The sequence below is a fragment of the Anabrus simplex genome, chromosome 1 (assembly GCF_040414725.1).
Source record: "Anabrus simplex isolate iqAnaSimp1 chromosome 1, ASM4041472v1, whole genome shotgun sequence".
Lineage (NCBI taxonomy): Eukaryota > Metazoa > Arthropoda > Insecta > Orthoptera > Tettigoniidae > Anabrus > Anabrus simplex.
In genome coordinates this window covers 592,408,518-592,433,418 of record NC_090265.1, presented here as the reverse complement: position 1 = coordinate 592,433,418, position 24,901 = coordinate 592,408,518, and the positions used below count along the sequence as shown (strand labels likewise).

The window sequence follows — 24,901 nt, the reverse complement described above, 5'->3', positions numbered from 1 at the left end:
TATCATGATTTCATAATTCATTGTTCTGAATACGCGTCAACCGCGGTTACATATTACGTGGCGTGCTGAAATCTCACTCCGTCACTCGTGTCAGCGTTACTGGGACCACATAGTGTGGCAGTTGATCAATATTTTGTATTTTGAGTAAAGTAGCATCAGTAGTAACAAATGGTAAATTCAAAAAAGTGTTTGCGATCATATACTTTGACTGAGGAACTAAAAGTTGTAATGGAAGTTGAAACTATCGGAAATCATGCTGCCGGCAGAAAATATGATATTTATGAATCATATATTCGTGATTGGAGGAGGAAATGTTAGTAAAAACTAATGGTGATTGCAAAGCTTTCCGAGGGCAGAATGCACAGTTTCCTGAAATTGAAGGACGGCTTTATAAATACGTAACTGAAAGATGTGAATTGAGTTATGGTGTATCAACTGAAATATGTCAACTAAAATCATTAGAGATTGCAAAGGAACTTGAAAAGGAGTGTTCACTGCATGCCGTGGGTGGATAAAGAACTTTTATCGAAGAAATGAATACAGGCATACATCTATTTCACGCCTTCCTGTTGCCCACGAAAAAAGTTGACGGCCTTTCATCGCCACATTATTTGTTTGCGGAAGCAGAATACAGCTTTGCTTTCTCAAATTGGGAATGCTGATCAGATGCCCGTTCATTTCAGAATGCCACTAGACAGTACGGTACACATTAAGGGCTCTATAGCGTTTATATCCGGACAGGTGGTAAAGCAGTGCTGCACGGTAATGTTTGGATATTAGCTGGGTAACCAAACTTCCTCCGTATGTGGTTCTTAAAAATAAAAACACTTCTGAAAGGAAATTTGCCGTCTGGTATTTTCGTTCAAAACCAAGAATCTGGCTGGATAGACAATGAGCTAATTAAGGACTGGGTGAAGTGTGTTTGGCAGTGTCACCTGGGAGCTTTATGGCTTGTGCTCGACAGTTATCGCAGGTATACTGCAGAGGCTGTAAAGGAAAAGCTGGTCTAGTAATAATTCCAGGAGGGCTGACCTCTATGCTACAGCCTTTCTAAGCTGCATTGAAACAAATCTATACTGAGTGGATGGCGTCTGCTGGCAATCACACACTGACATCAACTGCACAAGTGAAACAACCCAAAGTAGAACTTCTATGTAAATGGATAAAGACTCCACAGGATTGCATCCCCAACGACTTGGTGGGGAAAAGTTTCAAGAAATGTGGAATTTCAAATTCTGTGGATGGTAGTGAGGATGACAATGTATGGGAAAGTGACAGTGATCAAAGTTCTGATTGTGGTAGTTGTGACTGATTTGTACATTGAACTAGTTTTATTTCTCATTGTTGTGTTTTTAGTGTTTTTATTAATTGTAAAATGTTTTAAATGAGCAATTTTGTGACATTTGCACTAATTTCAAAAATTGGTAAGAAAACATGAGGTTAGAGAATTTGAAAAGGGAGATGGATAGACTAAAGTTAGATGTAGTTGCTATAAGTGAAGTACGTTGGCAGGAAGAGCAGGGTTCTTGGTCAGACGACTACAGAATTATCAACTCAAAATCAAACAGGGGAAATGCAGAAATTGGTTTAATAATGAATAAGAAAATAGGGCATCGGGTAAGCTACTATGACCAGCATGGTGAAAGGATTATTGTTGTCAAGATAGACCTCAAAGCAATGCCCGTCACAATAGTGCAGGTCTGTATGCCTACTAGTTCAACAGATGATTAAGAAATCGAAAGAATATATGAAGAGATAGAAGATTTAATACAATATGTAAAAGGTGACAAGAATCTAATTGTGATGGGAGACCGGAGTGCAGTGGTAGGCCAAGGAAGAGAAGGTAATAGAGTAGAAGAATTTGGATTGGGACAAAGGAATGAAAGAGGAAATCGGCTGGTTGAATTCTGCACCGATCATGATTTAATCCTTGCTAATACTTGGTTCAAACACCACAAAAGACGGCTGTATACCTGGACGAGACCTGGAGACACTGGGAGGTATCAAATAGACTTAGATTCAGAATCCAGGTGTTGGATTGCAAATCTTTCCCAGGAGCAGACATGGACTGACCACAACTGGTTGGTCATTTCATTAAATGCCACTTGAAGTTGAAAAAATTGATGAAAGGAAGGAATGCAAGGAGATGGGATCTAGACAAGTTGAAAGAAAAGAGTGTGAGGGACTGTTTCAAGGAACATGTTGCACAAGGACTAAATAGGCCGAAGGAAACAAAATAGAGAAAAAATGGACAGTTGTGAAAAATGAGGTCTCTAGGGCTGCTGAAGAAATTATAGGAAGAAAGGGAAGATCACCTAAGAATCAGTGGATAACTCAGGAGATACTAGACCTGATTGATGGACAACAAAAGTACGAGAATGCAAAAAATGAAGAGGGCGAAAAGGAATACAGGCAATTAAAGAATGAAGTGGGTAGAAAGTGCAGGTCAGTTAAGGAAGAATGGCTGAAGGAGAAGTGCAAACCAAGCATGTTGAAAGTTGTATGGCCCTAGGAAAGGTAGATGCTGCATACAGGAAAATCAAGGAAACCGTTGGAAATAGGAAAACTAGGTGTATGAATATTAAGAGCCCAGATGAAAAACCACTTCTAGGGAAAGAAGACAAGGCAGGCAGATGGCAGGAACATATCCAATGGTTGTATCAAGGTAAAGATGTAGATGATATGGTTCTGGACAAGAAGAGGCTGTTGATGTTGATGAAATGGGAGACCAAATTTTGATGTCAGAATTTGACAGAGCTTTGAGAGACCTAAATAGGAACAAGGCATCTGGAATTGATGACATTCCGTCTGGGTTACTGACTGCCTTAGGAGAAACCAGCATGGCAAGGTTATTCCATTTAGTGTGTAAGATGTATGAGACGTGCCATCCGATTTTCGGCAAAATGTTCTTATACCTATTCACAAGAAAGCCGGTGCTGACAAGTGTGAAAACTACCGCACCATTAGTTTAGTATCTCATGCCTGCAAAATTTTAACACGTATTATTTACAGAAGAATGGAAAAACAAGTTGAAACTGATTTGGGAGAAGGTCAGTTTGGCTTCAGAAGAAATGTAAAAACGTGAAGCAATCCTGACTTTACGTCATGTCTTAAAGGATCGAATTAAGAAGGACAAGCCCACATACATGGTGTTCGTAGATCTTGAAAAGGCATTTGATAATGTTGATTGGACCGAGCTATTTGAAATTCTGAAGGTGACCGGGAGCAGATGTCGAGAATGAAAAATTATCTACAATGTGTATAAAAATCAGTCTGCCGTGATAAGAATCGAGGGCTTTGAAAAAGAAGCAGCAATCCAGAAAGAAGTGAGGCAAGGTTGTAGTTTATCCTCCCCCTTTCCTACTTTTCAGTGTTTATATAGAACAGGCACTAAAGGAAATCAAAGAGGAATTTGCAAATGGAATCACAATCCAAGGAGAGGAAATCAAAACCCTGAGATTTGCTGAGATATTGTTATTTTATCTGAGACTGCAGAAGATCTGAAGAAATTGCTGAATGGTATGGGCAGAATCTCGGGTAAGGAGTACCAGATGAAAATAAATCCAAAACAAAAGTAATGGGATGCAGTCAAAAGAAGTCAGGTGGTGCAGGTAATATTAAATTAGGAAATGAAGTCTTAAAGGAAGTAGGTTAATATTGTTATTTGGGTAGTAAAATAACTAATGATGGCAGAAGTAAGGAGGACATAAAATGCAGACTAGCACAAACATAGAAGGCCTTTCTTAAGAAAAGAAATTTGCTCACTTCAGACATTTATATAGGAATTAGAAAGATGTTTTTGAAGACTTTTGTTTGGAGTGTGGCATTGTATGGAAGTGAAACATGGACCATAACTAGCTCAGAAAGAAAAAGAATAGGAGCTTTCACAGTGTGGTGTTACAGAAGAATGCTGAAGGTGAGATGGATAGATCGAATCACGAATGAAGAGATACTGGATCGATTTGGTTAAATTTGAGCAGGAGAGATTAAATTATAGGACACATCTTAACACACCCAGGACTTGTGCAGTTGGGTTTTGAGGGAAGAGTAGGCAGTAAGAACGGTAGGGGTAGACCAAGGTATGAACATGACAAGCAGATTAGAGCAGATGTAGGATTCAGCAGTTACGTAGAAATGAAAAGGTTAGCACCGGATAGGGTGATATGGAGGGCTGCATCAAACCAGTCTATGGACTGATGACTCAAATAACAGCAAGAAAACATGATTTATTCTTTTCCAAATTTTGCCATTAGAAATTCAAAATTCGGTAGCGGGTGGTATTCGGGATTTTATCGCATAAGACAATGGTATACTGTTCTTATCTTAATGCACTGTATTGTATTCTGTTGCTAAAGATGGTCAGGGTACACATTGTGAGGATTTTTGGGCTTCTTCCTTCAAGCAATATTTTTTTTCTTTTTTTAATTTCATGTAGAGTTTCTAGTGTATTAACATATGATCTGTGAAAATGAACTGAACTTAGAAGTGGTTTTCATTTTAATTCTCTTTTGTAAAATTATCATGTGTTTGACATTTCTGATTGTGTTCATTCCCTTCTAAAATTTAATATTTGAGTAGTAACATACAAAATTCACAAGAGAGGGTTTTTTTTAATACTACTGCAGCTCTGTATTAATAGTACATGAGCTGCTGCTTTTCATTCACCATTTTGTGAGTTGTGCTAAATATAGATTACAATTGGGCACTTTTCCAGTGTCACCATGATTGCAAATGAGCAAGTAATGTCCAGAGGCAAAACATTACCATGTCATCTTTTGCATTTTGGCATACACAAGCACTGTTCTGACTGCACAATTTTAAGTGTTCTGAATGGGAGGCTCTTTAAATTTCAAATAATGAAATAGTGGTATGCAAACAGAAACTTTTTTCCCTCTGTTGTGTACAGACTTATTAGTGCATGATTCCTTGTAGCATTGCTTATCACCTTCTGTTCACTGTTTTATCTCACAAGAAATTCTTTATTTCTTGTCATACCGCAAGATTATTCGTTATGCATCTTTCACTCTATAACCTGCTGTCAGATACCAAAGAGAACAGAAAGGAGTTGAGTATATCTCTTGGCAGTTATTTCCTCTTCATTTTGTGTGCATGATAATCTTGTATTACTCTTTTCATGCCAAGTTATTTATAATTTTTTACAGACTATTTTTGGTTTGTCATTTGTGAATGTTAGGCTATATGTGATAGCAGTTTCAATGTATCATTTCATTTTTAATGATACAGTTTTTTTTAATGTGTTCCAGGTCAATATTTACCGTTTGGTTACTCGTAGTTCTGTTGAAGAGGAGATAGTCGAGAAGGCAAAACAGAAGATGGTTCTTGATCATCTTGTAATTCAAAGAATGGACACTACTGGCCGTACTGTGTTGGACAAAAAGTCTAGTAGTACAACTACACCTTTTAATAAAGAAGAACTTACTGCTATTCTGAAATTCGGAGCTGAAGAATTGTTCAAGGATGAAGAAGATGGAGATGAAGAACCCACTGTGAGTATTCATTAAGCAAAAACAGAATAGATTAACGAATAGAGGAGGAGGAAATGAACAATAAGAATGATTTAATAGTGTAGTAATACATAGCCTAGCTAGTATAACTCCAGGAATACAGTCAAAACTGGTTAGGACGTTTTCATGGCGACCGAAAAAGAAAAAATACCATCTTGAAGAGGGAATGTGCTAAAAAGTAAGAAAAATTACGCTGTTTAATTTAAGGTTAGGTTTGAACTTTAAAATAATTATGATAAAAACAAAGAAACAAGTGCTTACAATTATAATTAATAAAGTAAATAATGAAATAATACATTTGAACTCCTCAAGCCGGGAATAAAATTCTCTCGCCAGAGCCTACTGGCGGCAATTTAAATGGCCAAGCAGCAGCTATGTAACAGTACTTCAAATAAACATTTATATCTCGACAATGTTTCGATATAAATAACTCAAATTTTGAGGAGATACACACCACAATAAACACTTTGTTACAAAAAAGTAAAGAAAGAACTTTAACTTGCCTAAAAGTTGGCTTTGGTGTGATAAACTTTGAAACACCCATCTACACAGAGCCCAACGCCACATTCCTTGCATCAGAATTGTGTTTCCTTCCATTTTCCAGTTTTTTGCACCCACACCACACACCTTTTGTAAGGTTTAGCTTTCTTCACTGTGGGAAGGAGTCTTTCAATGAAATGTCGAGCAGTAAGTTTGGCTATTGCTTTACGTCGCACCGACATAGATAGGTCTTATGGCGACGATGGGATAGGAAAGGCCTAGGAAGTGGCAGGAAGCAGCTGTGGCCTTAATTAAGGTACAGCCCTGGCATTTGCCTGGTGTGAAAATGGGAAACCATGGAAAACCATCTTCAGGGCTGCCGCCAGTGGGGCTCGAACCCACTATCTCCCGATTACTGTATACTGGCCGCACGTAAGCGACTGCAGCTATCGAGCTCGGTTGAGCAGTAAGTCTCTGTGAGGGAGGTGTTTTGGAAGGTCTACCAGGTTTACAGGAATCTGCAGTCTTTCCATGGATTTCAATGAGTTTCTGCACTAACTGAATTCTGTAATCGAGGTGACTGATCTTTTTCACATTCCAGGATGCATTGTAGATGATAGGGAATTGTGAATTGATGTGTTCAATACAGTAGAACCTTGATAATTCGAAATTGGTTCAAAGTCCCGCCTAATTCGAAGAAGCTCTCATTCCTGGAAACATAAGGTACGGTTTTGCATGTTATTTAAATTACTTAATTCGAAATATGGATAATTCGTAATTCAAAGAATAATGTCGGTCCCATTACCGAAATTCAGATTTTTAATTCAAACTGCCTTTATATTAAAAAGGTAGTTTATTTTTTCAGCGTAATTTAAATTTGACATTTATTCGCGTCATGATAGAACGCGTTTTCTGGAAAGTGCTGGGCTAGATTTCAGTATTTTCACTCGCATCAGTGTGTCTACAGTGTGCTTAATATTTGCTAAGTTCGAGTAAAATCGTAATTCTTTTGTATTCGGCGTTTTGAGGAACACCATAATATCACTTAGGAGGCAGTGTGTGGAGAAGCATAATTCGTGAACACTGGCGATGCCGACAGTTGGCGAAAAAGCGTGGCTCATATAATCAATTCGTACGCACTGAATATTGTCGATGCCGATGAAACTGCTTTTTTTTTTTTTTTTTTTTTTTTTTTTTTTTTTTTTTTTTTTTTTTTTTTTTTAATGCCAAGCCCAAACAGACTTACTGTTTTATAGGAGGGAAGTGCCAGCCGGGAAATCGTACAAGGGGGATTATTGCACTGTGTTGCAATGCACATGGAAGCGAGAGACTTCTTCCCATCGTCATACGGAAGTTCAATAGGCCACAATGTTTTAAGGACGTCGGGCACTTTCCGTGCAAGTACAGGACATCTAAAATGCATTCAGTACAGTAATCCAATGAATAAAGGACTTGCATAAGGGAGCCAGCATAATTTGTCCTCGTCTTTGATTCGTGCAGGTTTTTTTTCTTTTGATGCGTGAGGTTATGTTTGCCAGTGATTTATTTAAGTGCATTATTTGAATAATATAAATGCACTTTATTGGATACATTTTGGGAATATATTTTTCCAAGGCATTTGAAAGGTTTAAACTGTGAATCAAGGTGTTTATGTGCATGAATGCGTCTTAGAATACTTTGAGGCGTCGCAAGGGTTTGCATTTCTGAATTATGAGATAAGTACTTTGGCAGGAAATCGTACAAGGATAGGTGAGTCACTCTACTGTGTTCGAATGCAGACGGAAGCGAGAGACCTCCTCCCCTCGTCATAGGAAAGTTCGATAAACCACGATGTTTTACGAGCATCAGGTACTTTCCATGCAAATACAGGACATCTAAAATGCATTCAGTTCAGTAATCCAATGAATAAAGGACTTGCTCAGGGGAACCAGATTAGATTTCTCCTTGTCTTTGAATCATGCTTTTGTTTTCTTTTGTCAGTGAATTATCCAAGTGAATACTGTATCGTGAATTTGAATACTGTAAATGCACCTTGTTGGATACATTTTGGAAATAGTTTTTTGCAAGTGATAAAAATCATTGCTATCCGTATTGAAGATACTGAATGTAGGATGCTAAAAGGTTAGTTTTTTCCACCTATTCAATACATATAAATTTTATAAATTAGGAATTTATTGTTGATTCCACTTGAGACATGTTTCGCCCTTCATTGAGGGCATCATCAGTCAAAATATCACCTCAAGGTAAAAAATCAGGTAACTGGTTAGTAGTTGACGGTACAAATTAATACATATTATTAATACAATTACAAAAATTAATTACATCTCGTGTCATCTAATTTTTGCGCCATGTATTCTAATCTTGATCATCGTCTATTATTTTTTTTCTCTAAGGAACAGTCTATTATTTTCTTCGATAACCCAGCATGTCTAAGTATATTGCCTGTTAGATGATCCCACAGTCGTTTTATTTGTGTTATACACCACCTCTTCATTCTTGACTGACGCTCGCTGCAGCTGTATGCCAGCACGCTAGCGCCGTGAAATTGAGTTCGCTACCAAATCCTCACCCAGGCCAGTCGTTGCTGGTGCATTGTGTGTGCAATGTGGCCAATAACACTAATTTCAATTTTTTATGGTGGGAATATTACGAACTTACTAAAGAGCAACATAAATGTGCTATCCTGGTTTCTTTCGCAGGTGTTTAATAGGACATAAATTAAGCACAAACACATCAGCTGTATAGGTACGTACAGTATGTACATTGTTACACAATGCACTTACGATCATAAAATTAAGCACCAATATGTCACACGAGCTCCTGTTGTGCGATCCAAACAAACACGCCCACATCAAAGACTGGCTTGAGAACGACGCTCCCTGCAGCTGCAGGGGCCGACATGCTTTGGCTGTAAAATTAAGTTGTCTACCAAATCCTCATCCAGGCCAGTCGCCGCTGGAGTATCATGCATGCAACATGGTCAGGAACGTACTAACGAGTGATGTAAATGTGTTATCCAGGTTTCTTTAACATGTATTTAATAGGATATGGACTGGGACTTTGGAATAATGATGTAATAACCAGGGAAATTCACAACTATTTTTTATTTTCCACCTTGTCGATACACTAAATTGCTTAAGGCAACTTATTGGTTAAAGGTGGTACATGTTTCGTATATTATCAACATCTTCAGCCACATAACATAGATGAAACATTCATATAATGACAAAGTATCAATGTTTTAGAGGAAGTGTCCTTAAAATGAACATATGTTAACTTAAGATGTTGATAATATACGAAGGATGTACCACTTTTAACCAATAAGTTGCCTTAAGCAATTTAGTGTATTGTCAAGGTGGAAAATAAAAAAATACTTAGTTGTGAATCTGTTTAAGTGCGATAAGGACCATGAAGCTGATTTTATGTAATAACCAGCGAAATGCGCTCGAGAGGGACGTCTTAATCAGTTTTGACTGTAATACATTAAAACCTTGATGTGTTATTTGTCGAGGGGGAGGGAGGAAAAGGGGGATTGATGTGGGAAAAAAATGAATGCGGGTAACATAAAAATTCGGGGGAATAGCAAAATAATAAAATATTTCCTATTAACCTCATATTACTCTTTTCATGCCAAGTTATTTTTTGAGACTATTTCAAGTTTGCCATTGTTGTGGATGTTAGGTGATATGTGACAACAGTTTCAATGGATCACTTCATTTTAGGCATTTTTTCTTTATGTAAACCTCACACTATATATAGAGGCAACAGAATATTGTAACCACGATGAATGGGTTGAAAAGAAAATGCATGATTTTCAAACAATTTCTTTTCACTTTTCTTTACATCTTGTAATGATTGAAGAACTTTAAGGTCAGTTCTCTTAATGCAAATTAATTCTATAAGTGGATATTACAACGATAACCTCCATTTTCCACGAAATACGAGTGGTTTCAAAGGATATGTCATTTTCCATTATTTAGAATTGAAAAAAGGAAAAGTCCCTGAAAATGACATTTTTGCTTCCTTTTCCCCTCATTTGCTCTGATTTTCATTACTTGAGCTAGGCTGTGCATCATCACTTTCAGAATTTTTTGATCTGTCACTGTCATCACTACTACTTAAACATTCTTCACAATATCACATTTCTGACTCACTTTCATTCTTGTTTCTGTTCAGAATTTCAGTAATATCTCTGTTTGGTAACAACAGCCTTGTATGCAATAGGATTATTGCAATCGGCATTGGGTTGGGTGAGGCAAGCGTGACAGATACTCACACTCATTGAATAAGATAGGGAATCTGCCACCTGGGCGACTGCCTTAAATGCAGATCAGTGTTGATTGATTGTTGATTGATGTCTAATATATCAGATGTAAGGCTTTTCAGGCGTTTGCTCTATTAACCAGCGTTTCGTCTTAGGTCTGACACTAGACACAGACACCGGTCAGGGTCTGACACATCCCACTCTGACGAGTCTAGTGTCAGACCTAAGACGAAACGCTGGTTAATAGAGCAAACGCCTGTAAAGCCTTACATCTGATATGTTTTTGACATGCTCTGTTGGTGAAAAATATCTAATTCCCTCCATGGGAATTTAGAATTTTCCATTTGATGTCTAATAGACATTGTGCTAGACATTATGCACTTTTCCTCATGAGGACGAGCAGTTCTTCCTCTTTTGAATGGATATAACATATCGTGCTCTCTCTTGGATGCACTAGGTCTGTATTATCTTAGTGATAAAGTAGTTAATAGTTGTAGAAATTCAGCAAATTTTGTGTGTGTGTGATACATTTAGTTCCACAAATATTGGTGTTTAGTGTTTGTTAATAGTAATTGAGATTAGTGGTATTTATTTACAATTTTTACACTGGGTAGTTCTGTAGGTGTTCGCTTGATTACAAACTGTAACTTAGGACTGCATGAAAGAAGAAATTTAAAAAAAAAAAAATTATTATTATTAAAATATCAGTATGTTTGTTGATAAAATACTTACAAAGACGGGATATTAAAAAGAGTCGTAACTTTGGCAGTGGTTATATTAGTGCAGGTAATTGACAGGGTATTTCAAATAGCAGTTCAGCCGTCCCACCTATCACAAAGGTAATGACTTCTTTAAATAATGCGATACTGTTTTAAATTTTGTTTAAAGAAAGGATTTCAACAGAAATATACAGTATTTCACTGGCAAAATAGTTAACAGTCGTCGTATTGTTATTGATTAATGTAGCACTTCATATTCAAATATTGCATTGTTGATTACGGTCGTGAACAAATGTTTGTGGTTCCGATCATTTGTAGTTCTGAGTAGGTAGTTAAAGTATCCGTAATTTATATTTCGCTCCCTCGATCTTTCAGTATTTATGAGCAGTTTGCTAATAATAATAAAGTTCCTATATCCCAATAATTGCAATTCAAGTCGCTGGAGTAGTAGGAGTAGTTTTGACAGAAATATTTTTGAGAAATTATTTTTTCAGTAATTAAGGACACCTTTATTCTCCGTCCCATGAAGTAGGGAAAATAATAGTAACCCATCAGCTGTAATAATCACATAACCACATTTCAGTTGAGAATTGTAGTGAAGTTACGCTATATTATATAGTGTCTTGCCTGTTATATTTGTGTTTTTCTTTGTGTACGGTAACCCTTTCGATACTTAGCATTTAACCAAACACAAGGTTTCATTTCTAATAGAGCATAGTAGGATAAAGTAGTACTAATAATAATCTGCTGTCCATGCATTTAACTTTGTTGGTAATCCTTCAGTAGTTCTTGCAAATTTCAAACTTTAGGCCTAATTGCAATTTTCATTTCTATTTAAGTTTAGTAATAACCTATTGTAATTAGGATATGTCTGGATGTAGCTTATAAACTTTTGTAGTGTATTGTAGTATCTTATTAGAAATCAGAGTGCTTATTCTATTATTTTGAGTAGTCTTGCAAATTTCAAACTTTAATTGTAATTTCCATTTCTGTTTGTGCTTAGTAATAACCTGTTGTGTCCGGCTCCATGGCTAAATGGTTAGCGTGCTGGCCTTTGGTTGCAGGGGTCCCGGGTTCGATCCCCGGCATGGTCGGAAATTTTAACCTTAATTGGTTAAATTCGCTGGCACGGGGGCTGGGTGTATATGCCGTCTTCATCATCATTTCATCCTCATCACGATGTGCAGGTCGCCTATAGGCGTCAAAGCAAAAGACCTGCATCTGGGGAGCCGAACTTGTCCTTGGACACTCCCAGCACTAAAAGCCATACGCCATTTCATTTCAATAACCTGTTGTAATTCGGATACGTCTGAACGTAGTTTAAAATTATTATAGTATATTATAGTAGGTGTCTTATTATAAATTAGTGTGTTTATTCTATTGCTGTGAAATATTTGTGTACTATAGTATCTGTGGTATCTGTATTTTAACTCTCTTCCTAGAATTCTGTTGCAGTAATGAGGGTAGACTTAACTGCAGTTTAGAGTTTTGTAGGCCTAATTCTTGTGTATTACTTTTGGTTTTCAATAATTAAGAGCAACTTTCATTCTATTAGGGTGTTATAGAAAAAAAATTTGTACAACTAAGTAGTATTGTAGTGCAGTAGTAGCTTATATTAATTAATTACCTTGATGTTGTGTGATCTTTGTGAAATATCCTAGACAATATTTCTTTCCTTTCATTTTTGTTTTGCTGCACAGGATAAGTTATTTTATTTTTCCTTTTCTTCTCATTCCGTAAAGAATTGCTAAGGAGTGCAAGTGTAGGAACTGTGAGTGTGGCCAGGCATTAAAGAGTATGAGGGAGGAGTTGGAGAGTTTGAGGGAGATAATTAGGATTCGCTTAGAGGACAGGAAGGAAAGTAGGCCTCCCTCAAAAAAGTATAGGATACGGTAGGTGTAAAAGAGGGATGGGAAGAAAAGGGGGGAATTATAGAAGACAGGTGGTCTAATGTTTTAAGGGGAAGGAGATTGAAGGCTAAGGGCTCTATTCAGGATCAGAATTCAGGACAGGTGTCTGTGAGAAATCGATACGAGTCACTGCAGGTAGAACATCCAAGGGAAAATGAGGAACAGGAACTGTTGCTGAGATGTGTGGAAGTAGGAGGAAGGGAAAAGGTAGGAAAGGGAAATGTAGAGTACCGGTAGTGGATAGGAAAAGACAGGTGGAACAGGGTCATGGGAGGGGGAAGTAGCGTCTGCAGCCGTGATAGAAGATAGGGCTGACCAGGAGAGGAGGGGATCAAATGAGGTGGGTAGGGTTGAGGCTCTGGTCATGGGGGATTCCATGGTTAGACATATGGGCAAAGTGTGTTGAGGAAAGGGAACCAGGGTAGAGTGTTATCCAGGAATTAGGTTGAAGCAGATGTTGAGGAAAGTAGAAGAGAAGGAAGAGGGAAAGAAGGAAAGGAGAGAAGGTGCTACTGTTTCACATTGGTACTAACAACGTAAGAGAAGTAGGTATAAGTACCAACATAGTTGGAGGTGTGTGGGATCTGGTAAATGCAGCACGGGTGAAGTGGAGATTCTTATCAGTGGAATAATGTGTAGGAGGAATACTGACTCAAAGGTGATTGTGGATTTAAATGAGACTATGGAGTGGGTATGTGGGAAATTGGGAGTGAGATTTCTAGATCCTAATGGGTGGGTAGGAGACAGGGATCTGCGCTCAGGTGCCCTTCACTTAAACTGCAGTGGTACGTATAAGTTAGGAAATTTGTTTAGAAGGGTTATAGACAGGTACATTTAGGGAAACAGGGTGGCCTAGGGAGCGGTGATAACGGTACAGGGAAACCGAAGTCAAGTAGGGATGACATAAAAATGTTAGTGGTCAACTGTAGAAGTATTGTAAAGAAATCAATCGAATTAAGTAATTTAATAGATATAAACTTACCAGATATTATAATAGGAGTTGAATCATGGCTGTGAAAGGATATAATGGATGCAGAAATATTCTCACGGAACTGGAGTGTGTATCGTAGAGATAGGATAGGAATGGTAGGAGGAGGAGTATTCATTCTGGTGAAAGAAGAATTGGTAAGCTACGAAAAAGTTAAAGATGACAAACATGAAATTCTAGGTGTAAGGCTCATCTGTAAAGATAATGGGCAACTAGATGCCTTTGGAGTTAAGAGACCAGGAAAGGGTAGCGCTGACGCTGATTCAGAATTATTTGATAAGATAATCAGCTATGTTGGAAACTATATGGAAAGGAATGTGATAGTAGCAGGTGATCTCAATTTACCAAATGTCAATTGGGAAGGTAATGCGAACGACGGGAAGCATGAACAACAAATGGCATATAAGTTAATATGGGAAGGGCAGCTGATTCAGAAAGTGATGGAACCAACTAGAGGGAAGAATATTTTGGATTTGGTGCTGGGAAAACCAGAGGAGCTCTATAGAGAAGAAACTGAAGTAATAGACGGTATTAGTGATCACGAAGCTGTTTTAGTTAAAAATAAATGTGAAAGAAAGGAAGGTATTAAAATTAGGACTTTTAGGCAGTACCATATGGCTGATAAAACAGTCATGAGGAAGCTTTTAAAATGTAACTATGATCCGTGGAAAACGGGAAATAAAAATGTAAACAGGCTCTGGGATGGGTTTTAAAGCAATTCTTGAGAAATGTGAAAATAGGTTTGTACTTTTAAAGGTGGTAAGAAATGGTGAAGATCTACCATATTATAACAGAGAAGTAAAGAGACTAAGAAGGATGTGCAGGTTGGAAAGAGTTAGAAATGGCTGTGGAAGTAAGGAGAAATTGAAGGAACTCGCTAGGAAATTGAATCTAGCAAATAAATCAGCTAAGGATAACATGTTGGCATTCAAGGAATCATTAATGAACAAGGGGAGTGTGTATGCGAGGATCTTCGAAAGGCAGAAGTATTCAGTCAGCAGTGTGTAAAGATTGTTGGTTACAAGGATAATGTACAGATAGAGGTGGTGACTAATATTAAAGAAGTATTAAAATTTATCTATGATAACAATGACATTTACAGTAAGATACAAAAGTTGGAAACTAGAAAAGCGGCTGGAATTGATAGGATTTCTGGGTATATACTAAAGGCAATGGGGGTGCATATAGTGCCACATCTGAAGTACATATTTGATTATTGTTTGCATGAAGGAGCTTTACCAAATGAATGGAAAGTTGCTATAGTATCCCCTATGTATAAAAGAAAGGGTGATGGACATAAAGCTGAAAATTACAGGCCAGTCAGTTTGACATGCATGCATTGCATGTAAGCTTTGGGAAAGCACTCTTTCTGATTATATTAGAGATGTTTGCAAAATGAATAACTGGTTTGACAGAAGGCAGTTTGGGTTTAGGAAAGGTTATTCCACTGAAGCTCAATTTGTAGGATTCCAGCAAGATATAGCATATACCCTGGATTCAGGAGATCAAATGGACTGTATTGTGATTGACCTATCTAAGGCATTTGATAGGGTAGATCATGGGAGACTACTGGCAAAAATTGCAATCGGACTAGATAAAAGAGTGACTAAATAAGAGGCTGTATTTCTAGAAAACAGTACTCGGAGAATTAGAGTAGGCGAATCTTTACCTGACCCTCTAGTAATTAAGAGGGGAATTCGTCAGGGCAGTATTATTGGACCTTTATGTTTTCTTAATTATATACCAATGTTATGTGTAAGGAAGTGGAATCAGAGATAAGGCTGTTTGCAGATGATGTTATTCTCTACATAGTAATAAATAAGTTACAAGATAGTGTGCAACTGCAAAATGACCTTGATAATGTTGTGAGATGGGCAGTAGGCAATGGTATAATGATAAACGGGGTTAAAAGTCAGGTTGTGAGTTTCACAAATATGAAAAGTCCTCTTAGTTTTAATTACGGCGTTGATGGGGTGAAAGTTCCTTTTGAGGATCATTGTAAGTACCTAGGTGTTCATATATAAGAAAAGATCTTCATTGGGGTGATCACATAAATATGATTGTTAATAAAGGGTACAGATCACTGCACATGTTTATGAGGGTATTTAGGAGTTGTAGTAAGGATGTAAAGAAGAGGGCATATAAGTCTCAGGTAAGACCCCAACTAGAGTATGGTTCCAGTGTGTGGGACCCTCACCAGGATTACTTGATTCAAGAACTGGAAAAAGTCCACAGAAAAGCAGAAAAACATCATTAGACGAGTATGTTTGAGTGATGTCTGTAAAAGTAGGAAATATCACAATATGAAGATAAAGCTGGAATTCAAGAGGACAAATTGGGGTAAATATTTGTTTATAGGTAGGGGAGTTAGGGATTGGAATAACTTACCAAGGGAGATGTTCAATAAATTTCCAATTTCTTTGTGATCATTTAAGAAAAGGATAGGAAAACAACAAATAGGCAATCCGCCACTTGGGCGACTGCCCTAAATGCAAATCAATAGTGATTGATTGATTGATTGATTGATTGATTGATTGATTGAGTGATTGATTGATTGATTGATTGATTGATTGATTGATTGATTGATTGATTGATTGATTGATTGATTGATTGATTGAAAAGATCTGAGGTGCTCAGATCTTATTCTGATCAAGCTCACACTCCTCTCCCACATGACTGGGAGCCGTGTCTGTATGTTGTGTCTCATGTGCTATTACATGTTTTGGACCCATCTGTATATGCCAGTGAGTTAATAAGGCATCTATTCCACTTCAAGATTTGGTAAACACAATGTATTTTATTGTCAAAAACATTATTGAACGTTTCTAGACCTGTTTAAGCACTAATTATACATGTATTAATAAATCAGCATACCCAACACTGGAAACTATGCGTGATGATGATGATGATGAAGATGGGAGTAGTTTCTCTTAATAAAAGAAAGCTGAATAGATATTGGAATCATGTTACTTCGTACTGTAGTATATTGGAGCAATGTAGTGGCTTTGAAACATGTATTGAATGGTTTCTTGTTCTGAAGATAAGAAGGAAATGTTCTGTTGCAGTTGAAATGCATTCATTAGAATCAATAACGGTGGAAATCATTTCATGTGAATGAGGTTCTTGCTTTACAGTAAAGAAGGTTCCTCCAAGGCATGTTTGGAAGATTCTGTGCTCCTTATCGCTGATTTTATTTTGAACAGTGCGACATAGATGAAATACTAAGGCGAGCAGAAACTCGTGATGAAGCTCCTGCAACTGTGGGTGATGAGTTATTGTCTGCCTTCAAAGTTGCAAGTTTTGCTGCCCCCGAGGAGGATAAAGAAGTACTTCTCACTGATCAGCATGTGGATGAAGAGAGTAAGGACTGGGTAAGTTTACACCTTGAATAATGTTTAAGCTTTTCATTACTGTACAAAACAACATTAAAAACCACAGCAAAGGATTGTTATTCCTAAAATCAGCAAGATAATTTTTATGCTGCCCATGAGGAGGGTAAAGAGGCATAGTTAGGGGTGCACAGATGTGAGCATGCATCCGAGAAATAGTGGGTTTGAATTCCACTGTCGGCAGCCCTGAAGATGGTTTTCCGTGGTTTCCCATTTTCACACCAGACAAATGCTGGGGCTGTACCTTAATTAAGGCCACAGTCGCTTCCTTCCAACTCCTAAGGTGTAGGCCCAAGACGATCCCTTCTTTTTCCTTCAAAGATATTAAATGAGGCTTAAAAATTGCTTTGTGAAGTCATAATATTGTTTATTTATTTATTTATTTATTTATTTATTTATTTATTTATTTATTTATTTATTTATTTATTTATTTATTTATTTATTTATACATTAATTAATTCATTCATTCTGTGTATTGTTCCAGTGAGCTGTTAGCTCAAGGCAGGGACTTTCCTTTACAGTTGCGGCTTTACAATTAATGGTAAAAATGTTAGATAATATACGTTGATCATTACAATAGTGGCAGTACACTGGAAATAATTAGCAGTTGTATTTAAATGTGGCATTAATAGTACACCTGTATGTATTTTTGTAATAAACTAGCTGATGTACCCGTGCTTCGCTACGGGATTCTCAGAAAGGCTGACGTTGTGGTTTTCTTAACTGAAATCAACATACTTCTCAGAAAGACTGACGTTGTGGTTTTCTTAACTGAAATCAACATACATCATTACAAAAACGTAAGTATGAATGTAGCGATTAAAAGCAATGCTATCATATAAAATACTGGATCAAATGGAAAGCCGCACGTTTTATCACTTTTAACGAACAGTGCTGCCGTTAGATTGCGGTGCCAATCTAATAGCCCAAAGTTCCAGAGCTGGGATGACCAGGCCACAGATTGCCATGAACACTCATCTGCCATTATTCCGCTAAATATGCACACTGTTCATTCCAACCAGTGCCTCAGAGTAGGGATTGAATAGCCCGAATGCTATGATGATCCAGTGTGTTACATACCAGTAGTATCAGAAAATTTATAAACCAGGGGAATGGCATGCTAAAGAAGAAAGTTATCTAACTCCCCAGCTACTTCCCATCAATATTCTGGCAGGCTGTTACACTCTGTACGACTGGGCAAGTTGACCGTGTGGTTAGCGGTGCGCAGCTGTGAGCTTGCATCCGAGAGATAGTGGATTCGAACCCCATTGTCGGCAGCGCTGAAGATGGTATTCCGTGGTTTCCCACTTTCACACCAATCAAATGCTGGGCCTGTACCTTAATTAAGACCTAAGGCACTCCTAGCCCTTTCCTATCCCATCGTCGCCATAAAACCTATCTATGTCGGTGCGACGTAAATCAAATAAAAAATACTCTGTACACAGCAGTAGTCCTATCTACCGGAGATGAGGGGCAACAGAAGACACAAAGCACATCACGACAAACAATGGCCAATGTAATGGTATTGTTGATCAATGTTAGGAGTCCGGCTCCATGGCTAAATGGTTAGCGTGCTGGCCTTTGGTCACAGGCGTCCCGGGTTCGATTCCCGGCAGGGTCGGGAATTTTAACCATCATTGGTTAATTTCCCTGGCACTGGGGCTGGGTGTATGTGTCGTCTTCATCATCATTTCATCCTCATCACGACGCGCAGGTCGCCTACAGGCGTCAAATCAAAAGACCTGCAACTGGCGAGCCGAACATGTCCTCGGACACTCCCGGCACTAAAAGCCATACGCCATTTCATTTTTCAATGTTAGGAGCTTTCTATATTGTAGGCCTTCACGTTTAGTTTTCTTTCGACTCTGTGATTTGTAAAATATTTTATACCGTAAACTGTAGTTTCTTATTCTCTGACTAATATAGCGATTTTCATTAAATACTGTTTACCCATTTTCTCGTTACTCGGCGCTGATATGGACTTAGTAACAAAAATCCAAATTCATGAATATGTTTGTGATCATAGCCAGTACGGTAACAATGTATAAGACATGAATAATAGGAAATTTAATACTATATAACCTTAGTTGTGTAGCATTCATCGATCACACCTCTAATAAGAAATATTTGAGAATTACATTTTAGGCCTTCGCCTAAACTACCATTTCACTCAGCGTGAATAAAATAATTTACAGCCTAGACTATAGCGACTTATTTCCTGACTTTGCATACCGATTTTCATCAAGATAGGACTACTAATAATAACAATATTTGAGAATTAAATTTTAGGCCTTCCCCTAAACTACCATTTTTCTCAGCGTGAATATAATTATTGATAGCCTAGATTGTAGGAAATTATTCCCCAACTTTGCATACCCATTTTCTTTAATATACGACCACTAATAACATAAATAGTTGAGAATTCAATTTTAGGCCTTCCCCTAAACTACCATTTCACTCAGCCTGAGTAAAATGATTTATAGCCTAGATTGTAGAGACTCATCCTCCGACTTCACATACCGATTTTCATTAAATTCTCTTCAACCATTTTCTCGTGATGCTTGTACATACATACAGACAGACAGACAGACAGACAGAAATTACGGAAAAGTAAAAAGTGCATTTTCTTGTTACTATGGACATGACCGATACAGAAATACCATTATTTTCAAATTCTGAGCAATGTACAGACAAAACTCTTATTTTATATATATAGATATCTAAAAACAGACTTCCTAAACAGAGAAGAAAAATATACTCCTTATCTCAATTGGTGATTTGTTATATGATGCTGAGGCAGAATATGGTGTAGTTTTTATTCCATACCTTGAAGAAGATACATGGCCAGTGTATATCTGATCTACTGATCTAGTTTAATAGTTACGAATGTCTTTCCTGCACATTATTTCTGTGTTAAAGGAGATCATACCATTTTAAAATCTGTACATGAGTAGTGCTTCAGAGTATTTGTTATGCATTCTGACAGGTAAGATGTTCGCGTCCTTGTATATAAAGTTGTATGTATAAATTAATCTTATGCCCCCCTTAAAAAAAGTATTTCAAGTTCATTTATTTATTCTCTTCTGCACAAATCCCATATTACATTCATATAAAGTAGAGAAATGAATAAGTGAGAAATAAATGCTTCTAAAGCTGCTGTCTTATGTCCTGTAATTTTTTCAACACTCCTATAACAGCAGTGATCTTACATTCTGTATGTGTGAATAATCGCCGCACCCTAACTTTAGGAAGGCTGATTTTGAAAAAGAAAAAGAAAAAAAAAAAGAAAAGAAAAAGAAAGAAATGCAAATATTGACTCAAATAAAACCCTTCACCCCAATTTTGTGCATTTTTTTTTTTTTTTTTTTTTTTTTTTTTTTTTTTTTTTTTTTTTTTTTAATGTAAGGGTAGTTTGCCTAAATACAGTATGGTATTAGTAATCACGAAGCTGTTTTTATCGTAGTTAAAAATAAATGTGATAAAAAGTAAGGTCTTAAAAGTAGGACTTTTAGGCAGTACCATATGGCTGATAAAACAGGCATGAGGAAGCTTTTAAAAAGTAACTATGATCGGTGGAAGACGGTAAATAAAAATGTAAACAGACTCTGGGATGGGTTTAGAGCAATTGTTGAGGAATGTGAAAACAGGTTTGTACTTTTAAGGGTTGTAAGGAATAGTAAGGGCCCACTATATTATAAGAGAGAATTAAAGAGACTAAGAAGGAGATGCAGATTAGAGTTAGAAATGGCTGTGGAAGTAAAGGGAAATTGAAGGAACTTACTAGGAAATTGAATCTGTCAAAGAAATCAGCTAGCGATAACATGACCAGGCGAGTTGGCCGAGCGGTTAGGGGAGCGCGGCTGTGAGCTTGCATCCGGGATATAGTGGATTCGAACCCTACTGTTGGCAGCCCTGAAGATGGCTTTCTGTGGTTTCCATTTTCACACCAGGCAAATGTAGGTACTTTAAGGCAGAAACAGGTTCCAAGAAGGACATTCCAGGAATCATTAATGAACAAGGGGAGTGTGTGTGCGAGAATCTTCAAAAGGCAGAAGTATTCAGTCAGCAGTATTTAAAGATTGTTTGTTGCAGGGACAATGTCCAGTTAGAGGAGGTGACTAATACTAAAGAAATATTAAAGTTTACCTATGATAACTGACATTTACTATAAAATACAAAAGTTGAAAACTAGAAAAGCAGCTGGAATTGAAAATATTTCTGGGATATACTAAGGGCAATGGGTTGGGATATGGTACCATATCTGAAGTACTTATATGATTATTGTTTGCATGAAGGAGCTATACGAAATGAATAACTAGGGTACGAATTTTTATACACTAATGTTAGAAAGCAAACATATTTAAGCAAATTGCAAGTATCATCTAGCCTGCTCAACAACTATGTAAGTGAGTTGCATGAATTTTAGGGGTTCTCATAGTCCATATACCTAACATTTATTGAAATCCCACTGCAGAACCATGTGCGTGCTAGGTGCTTGCAACTTGCTGAAATACATTTGCTTTCTAACCTATTAGTGCCTATAATCATTGTCACTGGAGTTGTCGTTTGAGACATCTGAATTACTGCCACTGGTCTCAACGTCCTTCTGCAGAATGTTATCCTTTCTCCCATCTTCTTAAAACCCTCCATAGTTGAATCTTTGGAGATCTGACCTCCAGCTGTGAGGAACCACTCCCCATGTAAACTACTGATGGCTTCCTTAGCTTCCCTGTAGGAATCGAGGGATGACCCCCCCCCACCACCACCACACCACCACCACCACCACCACCAAGTAACCAGTCAGTGTACTGCTGCTTCACGTGGTTCTTGAATGGCTTAATCATCACCCCATCCAGCACGTGCAGTTGTGACGTCATGCCTCCTAGGCTAAGAATAAGGTCTGTATTTGATTTTTGATTTCTTCTTTCATGTTGACTGAGATGGCCCTTAAATGCACCTAGAACCAACATCCCATGTTGTTTTAAGAGGGGCCTTCTGTTGCACATTGTTCACACTCAATCAACAAATTTCTTTTACCATCTATCCTTTTTCGTAGCATCAAAAAATTATTCCACGCATCAACTGCTCTGTTGGCATATTTTTGCAGATAAGAATGACATATGGTGGTATCTTCCTTCCATTAGCAAGCGCATGCAACATTACTGTGATGCATGATTTTTCAGTTCCTGTAGTACGTACCAATACACGTTTTGCTCCGTTGTCTTCCACTGTTGTGTAAAAAGGCATGTGAAAATAAAGTAGTGTATTATCAGCATTGCCAACATGTCCAGTCAAATATGAATGTTGCTTTTGCAGCTCTATTATGTATTGATGGAACTCGGCAGGTTTTTCTTCATAGGTGCCTGGCAGACGCTGTGCGAAGGTTGTGCGATTCCACAATACTAGCGCATTAAGACTCTTCATTCTTGTGCAACATTCATTGCTGCCTTTGAAAGTTCCCGGTAATTCCTCTTTTTTTTTTGTGCGACTTTGTGAGCCTGTATTCATATCGCATCTCATCATGTTATGTCTATTCCTTCCTCTTTCCCCCCCGTATATACCCCACAATTTCATCTTCAACTTCTTTAAAGCGTCCTTTGTATGCACATACAGTAGAAGTCTGTTATAGCGAGAATGCATAACAGCAAAAACTTTACTCGCTATAGTGGTTTGTCATTATATCTGACTTTTGTGTAAAAGTACACATTAAAATTGGTATGAAATGGCAATCAGCTTGTTCGAAACTTGCGTTTCCGCAGATGATATCCACACTGTGGCTTACTTATCAGGAGACCCCTTTTTCATACTCGATCCATTTGAAAATTATAAAGATTTTTACACTGGATCAAATAGTCCACTGATCCAAGTTGTAGATGTCTCCCTCAGCCATGTTAAAAAACATAAATTCTGGTTAGATGTTCATCAGTGAACTCGCTTCTACTCGAGCCGTTTTGTATAAGTGCGATGTTTAAATGATATTATCTCGAATCAGAATCAAGCATGCGAGGACAGTATTTTAATTTCAGAATGTTGGGCAGCAATCAAGTTTTTAATTCTCCATCATTTTTGCTTTATTGTTCCAATGTTCATGTATGGTATTATTAATTGTCAACTCCATCAATTCTTAATGAGGGACTCACCCGTCACAATAAGCCTCATTTCAACTTTGCAATAATCACTTGATCAATATCATCATCCAATGTATATATGCACAGTTTATTGCTTTCATGACAACATAAACTCAGGACATACAAGTGTTTCAACTTTGAGTGTGTGCTTCAAATACTTTTGATATTGTTCTAATCATGGTCTTACGTTATGGCTGAGGATGACCTCACAGTATAGAGGTCAAAACTAGTCCAATTAATTAATAAAACATAACAATAATAATAATAATATACCATCATGTAGAAACAAATGCATGAGATAACATAACACTCCCACTCTCTGATGACATCATCACAGTGCATCAAGGGAAAACAAAATAGCGCTGATTGCTGCATCATTACAGTACGTTTTAGTATCGGCTGTAACTTTGTACTCAGTGAACGTATTTTTGGTGATATAGATGTCAGTATTTTCTTTTTTTTCAATGTCATCTTACATCCTGATGCCCTTTCATCAATTTATTTTGACTTTTCGAAGGACAAACTTCAACATTTTGGAATTAACTTTACATGTGCGCTATCCACTTTTTTCAAATAATAATGCAGTCTATTAAGCTTCAAAGAACTCTTTATTCTCATTCAACTGACACCTCAGTCATCAAAATATGTCCACTCATTTCAAAGTTACAGCTGATAGTAAAACGAAATGGTTCTACAACCGGTAGTCATTTTGTTTTCCCCCGCTGTGAATATGATCATTGGATGAGCTTGTTATGTTTTCATATCCACAATTATGTCCTTTACACTATGGTGTAAGTCACTTAGATTTAGGTTGTATAATTTCTAAAATATAAGCATTGAACACAATATGTTAAAAAGTGTGGCATGTCATTTTTATTACCGCCCTTATCTTAGATCGAAGGTATAGATGAATATGTGTGAAAATGGCAGCATGGCCCACTCAGTACTGTACAAAATCGCAGTCTCCACTAGGTGAAATCAATTCTTTGATTACCTTGTGGTATAGTTCAATTTTTGATGTGAATATGATAGTTTTTTAGCTGTAGCACAGAACTGTATTCCCTGATTTTGTTACCATTGGGTTTTCTGAAGTGCTCCTAGTATTGTAGCAAATTTAGAGATATATTCAAATCAAAAATTTCTGAAGCCTTGATCTCATGATTGTATTGTATCTTATCTTGCTATAAACATGTACGTACTAAGCAGTTGGAAACTCATTTTGGTTGGGCAGATTAAAATGTGAACAGAGATGTCACAGTGCAACATTATAAACTTATTTTCTATATGTTAATTTTGTTAAAATGTCAAAAAACCTTGCACTTTAGTTTGTTGTGTATTGTTGACAGGATGAAATAATACCAGAGACAATACGCAAGAAAGTAGAGGAAGAAGAACGCCAAAAGGAAATGGATGATTTATATTTACCACCACGCAGTCGTAAAACTCTACAACAAATCAATGAATCTGAAAGTGAAGGTAATGCTTATTCAGGAATTAA

At 37.3% G+C, this 24,901-nt stretch overlaps 1 protein-coding gene across 3 annotated transcripts in view; it reads left to right on the top strand.

Moving 5' to 3' along the window:
- The window catches only part of Chd1 (chromodomain-helicase-DNA-binding protein 1), a 447,987-nt gene that overhangs the window by 282,047 nt on the left and 141,039 nt on the right, over positions 1-24,901 (top strand). For all 3 annotated transcript variants that reach the window (XM_067135606.2, XM_067135608.2, XM_067135605.2), the window contains exons 17-19: positions 5,265-5,507; positions 17,090-17,257; positions 24,750-24,879. In XM_067135606.2, the coding sequence (XP_066991707.2) occupies positions 5,265-5,507; positions 17,090-17,257; positions 24,750-24,879 (541 nt within the window). The remainder of the gene's footprint in view (positions 1-5,264; positions 5,508-17,089; positions 17,258-24,749; positions 24,880-24,901) is intronic.